Source organism: Etheostoma spectabile, chromosome 2 (genome assembly GCF_008692095.1).
Source record: "Etheostoma spectabile isolate EspeVRDwgs_2016 chromosome 2, UIUC_Espe_1.0, whole genome shotgun sequence".
Classification (NCBI taxonomy): domain Eukaryota; kingdom Metazoa; phylum Chordata; class Actinopteri; order Perciformes; family Percidae; genus Etheostoma; species Etheostoma spectabile.
In genome coordinates this window covers 11,922,027-11,932,078 of record NC_045734.1, presented here as the reverse complement: position 1 = coordinate 11,932,078, position 10,052 = coordinate 11,922,027, and the positions used below count along the sequence as shown (strand labels likewise).

At 35.9% G+C, this 10,052-nt stretch overlaps 1 protein-coding gene across 2 annotated transcripts; it reads left to right on the top strand.

Moving 5' to 3' along the window:
* Positions 1-6,708: 6,708 nt before the first annotated feature.
* Positions 6,709-8,559, top strand: si:ch211-145b13.6 (NAD(P)(+)--arginine ADP-ribosyltransferase 2). 2 transcript variants are annotated; one of them, XM_032532128.1, is made up of 4 exons: positions 6,709-6,822; positions 7,042-7,143; positions 7,255-7,961; positions 8,436-8,559. In XM_032532128.1, exons 2-4 carry the CDS (start codon positions 7,084-7,086, stop codon positions 8,536-8,538), a joined length of 870 nt encoding a protein of 289 aa, XP_032388019.1. In that variant the 5' UTR covers positions 6,709-6,822; positions 7,042-7,083; the 3' UTR covers positions 8,539-8,559. The 2 variants fall into 2 exon arrangements, with proteins under 2 accessions (XP_032388019.1, XP_032388027.1); XM_032532136.1 differs by lacking the exon at positions 6,709-6,822 and having other exon boundaries at positions 6,886-7,143.
* Positions 8,560-10,052: the final 1,493 nt, after the last annotated feature.

Below are 10,052 nucleotides of genomic sequence, written 5' to 3'. Positions count from 1 at the left end.
TGTTGCCTTTTAGGTTGATTGTTCAAACATTAAATAGCTCTGCATTACTAGTCTACGTTTTTATCCTTGGTTTAAACCTATAAAGACTGCATTTCTTGTTAAAGAGGATAAACCAACATGAAAACCAGAGAGCTGTCTATGGGAGAAAAGAAAGCTATTTTCAAGCTGAGAAAAGAAGGAAACTCAACCATGGGCATAGCAAGCAACAATTTGGAATGTCCTGAAAAAGAAAGAGACTACTGGTGTATTGAGCAACAGACGAACAGGTCGGCCATCAGTAGTTGATGACAGAAATATTGTGAGAGCTGTGAAGAAAACCCCCAAAACGTCAGTAAGTGATATCACCAACGACCTCCACAGTGCAGGGGTGAAGGTGTCACAATCCACTGTTCAAAGACAACTCCGAGAGCAGAAATATAGAGGCCATACCACTCATAGGCAGTAAGAATCGAAAGGTACAGAGATGATCCGCAGAGGTTCTGGAACACAATCATATGGACTGATGAGACCAAGATTAGTCTCTACCAAAGTGATGGAAAGGTCAAAGTGTGAAGAAAAAAAGGAAGTGCTTCTGATCCAAAGCATACAAGCTCATCTGTGAAGCATGGTGCAGGTAATGTCATGGCTTGGCCATGCATGGCTGCTTCTGGAACACGCTCATTAATATTTACTGATGATGTAACTGATGATGGTAGCAGCAGAATAAATTCAGAAGCGTACAGAAACATTTTGTCTGCCAATTTATGGAGAAATGAATTCAAACTAATCGGGAGGAAGTTTATCATGCAGCAAGACAATGACCCAAAGCACAGTTCCAACAAAACAAATGACTTCATCAGGGGGGGAAATGGGCCAAGTCAATCACCTGACCTTAACCCAAAAGAGCATGCATTTCACCTCGTGAAGAGGAGACTGGACGTAAATACCAGGAATTAAAAGAAATTCTGAACTATTGTCTCATATTCATCTTTTCATCTTAAACCCAAATGTCTTAAGTGAACGACAAAAACAAAGGAATTTGGCTTGCAGTTCCAATACTTTTGGAGGGGACTGTAGGAGGAGGACAAAATATTAAAACATCTGTCAGTATACCAGCACTACAATTCAAAAGGACCACAAATTACAAAATTACCATATAGTTCAATAAACACCTCGCTATGAACCGTTTAAAAAAAAAAACACTTTGTAAACTCCATGTATTTAGGATTTTTTATCGCATAACTGTATCCCGATGCTGCGTCATCAGTGTGTAAGTGTTAATCTGTTGAGCAGGTGACACCTTGTACAGCAGCCTCGGCCACCAGTGTAGGATTGGTGAGTGGTGCCTGTACTGTGTAAAAGCATTTTGGGTAGTCATTATGACAAGAAAAGTGCTATATATATATATATATATGCAGTGCATTAGTTTTAGCTGGTGTCTACAATAAACTGGCAACTCAGTGTATGTTCAGTAGATAAAATATCATGTAGAATATGATTATCTAGATTCCTATAGATATGTTCTTAAACATCCAAACAGTATATAAAAATTTACTGGTTCCACCTCGACAAGTTACAACATTAAAATGCAGTTTAAGTCCATAGTAATAATTATATAAAGTTATAACAAAAGACTATGAAAGAAACCAAACTGATGACTTTTACTTTATACTTCAATACTTTTTGTTGCCAATAGCCTGCTTAAATACCTTTACTTAAGTCAAATACTGAATGCAGGACTTTAACCTGTATGTTAGGGGAGTACATTTGTATTGCAGTATTGATTGTTTTACTTTATGCTATAGGAAATATTCAGATCCTCTACTCAAGTAAAATTATGAATATCACAATGTAATACATACTAAGTCCTGCAAGTTAAATTGCATAAGTATGTGCACTATGAATTATGCTAAGTTACAAGCAGACATTAGAAAATCAGAGTTCTCACATATTATTGTATTAAGGCAGTCATGATTAATAAACATGTTCTATATTTCGTCTGGGTTTTAAAATGTATAAACTGCAAATTAGAAATTACTTAAATTAACTGTAGGGTAAAAGTATAATATGTTTCAGTAGAATGCAGTAGCTAGCTAACTATTGGAGTACATGTACCTTAAAAGCTACTTGAGTAATGAGCTTAACGTTATAACACCCGCTTGTTCGTTGTGTAACGTTATTCTGTAAACTAGCTAATTTACGTAGGTTACATTACCGTTTTTGATCATAGGTGTCTGGAACGGCTAACGTTAACCTAAATGTACGTTATTTACCGTACCGCTGACTTAGCTAACGTTAAGCTAGCATTCACGTTTACGTTATTTTATGTGGTGTATTTAGGAATAAATTGGACATGCCTTACCATTAGGTAAGACTCAATGGTAAAACCTTAGTCCAGTAGTAGTTTTACGATTATAGTCCCCTCAGTCACTTCCCTATCAGCAAAGTGTTTTCATTTTTGGCGCGTCTGAAAACGGAAACAGTACCACTTCCTTCCGGCTATGGACGCGTGCAGATGTTAGTTGCGCATGCTCAGATTTAAACAGTTTATGACATAACTGTCATCCTGAAATTTGTGAAATCCATGAAATAATAAACTTTTCTCATTACAAACAATAACAGAAATTGGGAATCATTTAACAAACGTTTTAGCTATCTATGATTGTTTGATTGTTAACGTTAGCTAAAAACACCATTCAACTGACAGCTTTTGTTGTGTTTGATGCTAACTTGTAGCCAGCAGTGAACCAACTTGGTTAAGTAACACTAGGTCCATTTTTACTGTACTGGCATTACAGAAGTTTTTTGTTAGCATACATGCTACTTGTCTCAAAGTAATCCCAAAAGCTTTAGTCACTTTAGTAAAAGGTATGTTAACATACTCTGTGGTTATTCCTCAGGAGCCCACTTTAATCATAGATGCATATCATTTCTTAGATAAAAAATAAATGTAATAATACATTTTTTAGAAAGGTTTTCACTTCGATCTGCTTACCTTCACCACTCAAGAGAAAACATATCTTCCAGAAATGTACCGGCAATTGTTTAGTGAAGATAAGAACCAGTTACCTTTCTTTTCCTATTTCATCGAAGGTAAAAGAAGTTCACTTCAAAGTGATGAATGAGATTTATCCATATAACAACTTCTTGCATCAAAGGTTTAATAAGGATGTGAATGTTTGTACTTTTCCTGGAATTCTGACATAGAAACCGCAGAACATCTCTTCTTCTCATGTTGTGTAACCCAGACCTTATGGTCCTTCTGGATCATCTACAATGTCCAAAATATCCCAATTTTAACATATGAATACGTTAAATTTGGACTTCAAATGTAGAACAGAACAACTGAGTTTGGAGTGAATAATCTGATTCTAATTGCAAAATATTTCATAAACAAATGTAAATTTCTTAAAACATCCCCTATCTTTAATGCCTTTCTAAATGATATAATTCTGTAAAAACAATCTCTGAAATGTTGCAAAACAAAAAAAGCCCTATTTTTTCATGAATACTTATGCAAACTCATTCATTAGTGTCTACTGCTGAGTCCCTTGGTCTCATTTCCCTTTGTTTATTTTTGTTTGTTTTGTTTTTTGAAAATGTATTCGTGTTGTACTCCATGTTCAATTCATAATGAATTGACTGAATATGTTTGCAATGTGTACCTTGTTGTATGTTTGATACGAATCTTTATCAAAATAATTGCACTCTCCTCACATTGGGTAGTGACCATAGACAGTTAAAGAAGGCAATGACATGGACTGTCATCAGTTGGAATGATATCAGGGAAATGCTCTATAAATGCTTTTTTAGATTGTATCTCAAAAGGTAATCTGTCTCCCATAAAGAAATACCTATGTCATTATTGCAGTTAATTAAAAGCACATTGTTACATGAAAGAACAAGACCCTCGCCAACTTTACCAAATTTGGTTATTAATGATTGGATTTTAATTGACAGTAAATGCAATAATAAATATATTAGTGATGCTTTGAAATCTAACTTATTTTTTGATTAACAGAGGTTTGTGTGTACAGGTTCTGGATATGGGTTCATTGTCCATAGAAAAAACACATTTTGAATTTATCAAATGGCCCATTTCCCCAAAAGTTAAAAAAACTCACTTTAAAATAATTCATAAGATATAGCCGGTGGTTGACTTTCGAAGGAGATTTAAATTTGATGTAGACCCTTGTGTTTTTTCTGAGGTGGCTGATGAGACTCTGGAACACCTTCTTTTTTTGCCCCATGACCATCAGCTTCTGGTCCGAGATACGTAATTGGCTGTCTCTTAGGATTGATAATATCCCTACTCTCACTTTGTCACACATTCTCTTCTATATGGATAATATAGATTCATCAGTATCAGATGTATTCAATATGATTATTCTTATGCGTACATGTCATATTCACTGCAGTAAGTGGAGATGTTCTAAGCCTTCCTCTGTGTGGTTTATAAATAATTTTAAACAGTTTTTTTTCTCACTAAAAAAGATCAGATCAAGTAAAATTGCAAGAAAAATGTGTAGTAACATATCTGGGAAACTTTAAATAATCTCTCCTTTGTGCTTCACCAAATGTTAATTTGACCTCCTCTAGCCTTTTTGCCTTCAGCTTGTATTTTTAAGTATCTCCCCCCTTGTTGTTTTGTTCTCTGTTTCTTGTACTCAGGTGATTATTTCTTACATAGAAAACGTTTGTGTTGTTTAAGGTTTTGTATTCCCAAACGAGAATATTGTATGTTATGTTGTTGCCTTTCTAAATAAAATAAAAAAGCCGTTCCTCTCTAAGCGTAGCTCCCATGGCGCCATTTTAATGCTACGAAGCCATCACCTGCAGTTAGCATCCCATTGACTGCGATTTATTTTGACGTCACTTTGACAGTAAATAACTTTACAGCTGAAGCGTTTAAAGACTCTATTTGTTTGTTGTTTATTTCTAAAGAAATACAACAACGTATAAAAGGCTCCATTACCTTGTAGCTCATGTTAAGGCTCCATAGCAGACGTTTTTGTAAAAATAGGCTAATGATTGTGTCATAACCATAGACCGTTATATATATATATATATATATATATATATATATATATATATATATATTATACACAGTCTATGGTCATAACCAAGCAACTTGCTGGGGCATAGTTGACAAATCACTATGTTGTCAGAAGAAGCTCGCAGACAGTTTTGACTTACATTTGCTGTTTAGGTTTAATTATTAATGTTAACTAGGATTTTTGTTAGCAATAATTAGCCTGTGTCTATGTTATCTCCTGACATATACCTACGCTCTCCATCTCTGCTGATTGGGAATGATTGAGATTTCTCTTGACACAGCTACCAGAAGACTTACAACTTTCAGACACGTTGCCCACGTCACATCTACGTCGCCAAGCCCAGTTGGAGGCTGCACAGTAACGCTCAGCCATCACCGGAAAAGAGCTTCTAATATCCTTCACTGGTCTCCGTCGGGATCTGTTGGTCCATGTCTTTAACTGTCTGTGTAGTTTATACTCTAAAAAATTGTTCATAGATTTGTAGCCTTATGATTAAAGAAAGTGGACTCTTAAAGTAAATGCACACGCATAGGCTACTGTGTCAATGTTGACTTTTGCCAACATTGCCTTAGTAACAATGGATATTGATGTGTTTTTGAAGTATAAATCTAAAACGGCCTACTGCATGTGTCTCGTCGTAGTCCTTCCCCTATTAAATGTACCAATGTCACAATGAAATATGATCATTACTGTAAATATCCTATTGCTGTTGGATGTGCGTAAAGATGTTTACAAGTTCCTTGTTAACAAATAAAACACACACAAACACACACACACACACACACACACACACACTTGCACTCTGCTTCCTGATTGTAATGTATTTCCATGTGGCCTAAAATGCTTATATTCAACTTGAGTAAAATGCATTTTTATGAAATTATCACTTTAGCTAGCAAAGTTAACTTTAACTAGCCTATAATGACTAGCCAATGTTTGGCATGTGCCAATGCATGTCAGTAAAAATAGCCTCCCATGACGAGTTGGCATATGGCGAGGAGTAGGTTTCTGCAAACTTAAGCTTCAGCAGATTAATGATAACGAAAGGAAGGAAGGAAGGGAGGAGGTCAAGAACCAGGGTGGGACACAACCTTGCAAATTAGGAAGTAGCCTATTGCTGCTGTTCACTGTTTCCAGTAGACTACTTGTATTATACTTTTTAAAGATTTTGTTAAAAGTTACAATTCTGCAGTAGGCTACTTTTACATTAAAGAAAGTATTTTTGCATTCCTTCACTACTAAATGCTTTATAAGTGTTTCAGCATCAAGCAGCAACACTAGTCTAGCTAAAGAGAAATTAAAGGTTTTGACATGGGTGGATTTTTAGGTTTCTCTATGTGGGGTGTGTCTTAAAAATCTCTGCTCTATTTAACCTATGTAACTGATTATTAATCTACCTAATGGGCGTGGGTATTGTTTAATGAAAACATTTTAACCTTTTTTTTCAAGAAAAAAGAAAAAAGTAAAACATTACAGCAATGTATCAGACAAATTGGAAGGCTAGAAAGAAAGAAAGAAAGAAAGAAAGAAAGAAAGCATTTTGGTTAAACTGTAAAACTAAGGCAATGTATTTAAGTTTATCTGGTTTATAAAAACATCTGCAACAAATCAGCAAAAGCTAACTAGTAGCTTCAGCAGAACAGATAACTTGACATCAGGGCTCCTAATAGCATGTCATTTCCTTTAACAGGAAAGGAAAAAGGCGTTGCTCTGGTTAGACAATGTTCTGCAGAGAATTATCGCTGCACTGCAGTTCGCACACTTGCCTTGATTTTCTGTGCTTAAGGTATGTCTTTCAACATTTACTTTTTTATTTTAATGTTTAATCATTTATGTTTTTCCAGGGTGGGCATGGTGGGTGCTGTAAGGAAAGAAAAATAGATAATGGGAGGGCTTGTCTAAACAAAGTGTTTGAGCCACAAGTCAGATCATTCAATTTCTGGACGGTGTACAACTTTTTATACAAGTTTTGTCCTGCAATGCTTTTCCTTGATTTCTGCTTCAGCACTCTGATAGATACAGATAGAAGACAAAGGAGCCGTTCAAAATGTGGGAGAGGAGAAAACTGCTTCTTGCTGCAATCGTTTTCGCAGCTCTCAACTACAAAGTAAGTACATTATTACAAATAGCCATTCAAAATGTATGATGTTATGTTAGATTAAATAAATAAAAATCACTTCTCTTTAACCTATGTTTTAAATTCCATTCTCAATTAAAGTTGACAAGCGCAAAAATGCTGGACATGGCCTCAGATGCTGTAGATGACCTATATGATGGATGCCGTAAAGAGGCCATGGAGAAGTTTATCAATCTAGGCTTCTTAGAAAAAGAGCTACGCGGCAGTAAGGAATTCAAGAAGGCGTGGGATGCAAATACCCAGTGTTCAAAGCTGATCCCTAGAGGAACAAAAGAACATACAACTGCACTTTTGGCATATGCTAGAGATTCAAATTTTGCTAAGACCTTTGATGATGCAGTTGAGTCAATGGGCGGAAATGTTAGCACCTATGAAAACCACTTCCATTTTAAGTCCCTTCACTTCCTGCTCATGGATTCAATGTTGCTGCTGAATCCAAAGAAAGACTGCAAGACTGTTTATGTTCTCCAAGAAGGATACACAGCACAAAAGGGCTCAAAGGTGAGATTTGGAAGGTTCACCAAAGTTCAAACAAGCTATAGAGCGCTTAGGATGCTCGAAGATTGGGATGGGCAAGTCTTCCTTAATATCACTTCTTGTATCTTTGTCAACCTGGGAGACAATATTTGCGGTGAAGAAAAGGATATGGCCCTATTATCTCCAGCTGAAGTGTTTACTGTGGAGGCAGTAAATAAAATAAATGACGAGATAAATGAAGAAGAATACACTGAGGTTGTTTTGAAACACTCACAACAGGACAGCTCGCACAACTGTTACAGTTTTTCACGGTAAGACATTTTCTTGATAATAATAAATATTTGGCTCAATTCCATGATTATTAAATATGTTTTAAATGTGATTTATATATGTGAAGGGAAAAAAAATGAGTGTGTGATCCTTGAATGTTTCCATAATTATGAATAATGAATGATGAAAGGTTTGGCATCAAATATTTGAAACAGATACAAAGACCATATCATTTTACCTGACCTATGTCAATTTGAACTGCTCTTCAACTAAAAGAGGCCCTTGCATTTCCAAGCTTATATAATGAATAATAGTATATTTTTTAATGACCCTGAAAAGCTGGTCACAAATCTTTAGTATTTCTCTGAAATAACAAAAACTGTGGCAGAACGTGTAATAGTCATGTAAGCCCAACTTGCTCTTAATAATAAGTAAGAAGAATTTAGTAAGAAGAATTTTGATATTAAAATATTACCCAAGATATTTATCTGTCTTGCTTTGTTTCATCTCTGTAGGTCCCCGGCTGATGTCCCCACCCAGTGGCTTGTGTTGCTTGCTTGTGGCTTTATCTCTTTTTTTCACCCTGCATTCTGGGAGCACAGTGCTCTGGTAGGGTAGTAAGGTACTATGAGCTCTTTAAGATAAGATGGTGCCTGACCATGAAGAGCTTTGTGGTGAGAAGAAGGATTTTAAATTCTATTCTGGATTTTACAGGAAGCCAATGCAGAGAAGCTAAAACAGGAGAGATGTGATCTCTTTTCCTGGTTCCTGTCAGAACACGTGTGCTGCAGCATTGATCATCTGAAGAGACTTTATGGACTTCCAAGCATCCTAATAAAGAATTGCAGTAATCCGCCAGTAGAAGTAACAAATGCATGGACTAGTTTTCTGCATCATTTTAGACAGGATATTCCGATTTTTGCATATTACGTAGGTGAAAAAAGGCGTCCTTCAATTGGTTTGGAAAATTAACAACATGTCCTGATCAAAGTAACTCAAGATTCCTCACAGTGGTGCTGGAGGCCAGGGTAATGCCATCCGGAGTAACTATCTCTTTGGATAATGCGTCACGAGGTGCTTGGGCCCCAGAACAATAACTTCCGTTTTATCTGAGTTAAACATTAGAAAATTACAGGTCATCCAGATTTAACATCCTGAAGGCATATTTGAAGTTTGGCTAACTAATTTGTTTCATCCGGCTTGATTGATAAATATAATTGAGTATCATCTGCATAACAATGAAAGTTTATTGAGTGTTTCCTGATAATATTGCCTAAAGGAAGCATATATAAAGTGAACAGGAGGAACAAAGCACAGATCCTTGTGGGACTCCATGACTAACTTTGGCATGCATGGCGGATTCATCGTTAACATGTACAAACTGCGATTGATCTGATAAATAAGATTTAAACCAGCTTAGAGCAGTTACTTTAATGCCAATTAAATTTTCCAATCTCTGTAACAGAATATGATGGTCAGTGGTATCAAATGCAGCACTAAGATCTAATAACACCAGTACAGAGTTAAGTCCTTTGTCTTATGCAATTAGGAGGTCATTAGTAATTTTCACAAAAGCTGTTTCTGCGCTATGATGAACTCTAAATCCTGACTTAAAATCCTCAAATAAGCTGTTATGCAGAAAATCACACAGCTATTTGACAACTGTTTTCTCAAGAATTTTAAAAAGAAATGGAAGGTTGGATATAGGTCCATAGTTGGCTAAAACATCTGGATCAAGGTTGGGCTTTTTCAGAAGAGGTTTAATTACAGATACTCTAAAGTACTGTGGTACATAGCCTGTTAAGAAAGACAGATTGGTTATATCTAGTAGAGAAGTTTTGACTAAGGGTAAAACTTCTTTAAGTAGCCTGGTCAGGATGGGGTCTAAGAGGCAGGTTGATGATGAAGAAATAATTGAAATTAAATTGATAAGATCAAGTGAAGCAAAGCAGCTCCAAACATATATCTGGTTTACAGCTGTTTCTAAGGTTACTGAGTTTAGAAATACGTCTGTGCCAGGTCTTGGTAAATTTTGTTTCTAATAGTTATAATTTTATCATTGAAGAATCTCATAAAGTCGTTACTACTAAAAGCTATGGGAATACTTGGCTCAGTAGAGCTGTGACCTTCCG

Bases quoted from the DNA above. Each gene is read 5' to 3' on its own strand.
- si:ch211-145b13.6 (XM_032532128.1), top strand. From the start codon at position 7,084: ATGTGGGAGAGGAGAAAACTGCTTCTTGCTGCAATCGTTTTCGCAGCT. The intron at 7,144-7,254 runs GTAAGTACATTA...TCTCAATTAAAG, and splicing joins TCGCAGCTCTCAACTACAAA to TTGACAAGCGCAAAAATGCT. The intron at 7,962-8,435 runs GTAAGACATTTT...TCATCTCTGTAG, and splicing joins AACTGTTACAGTTTTTCACG to GTCCCCGGCTGATGTCCCCA.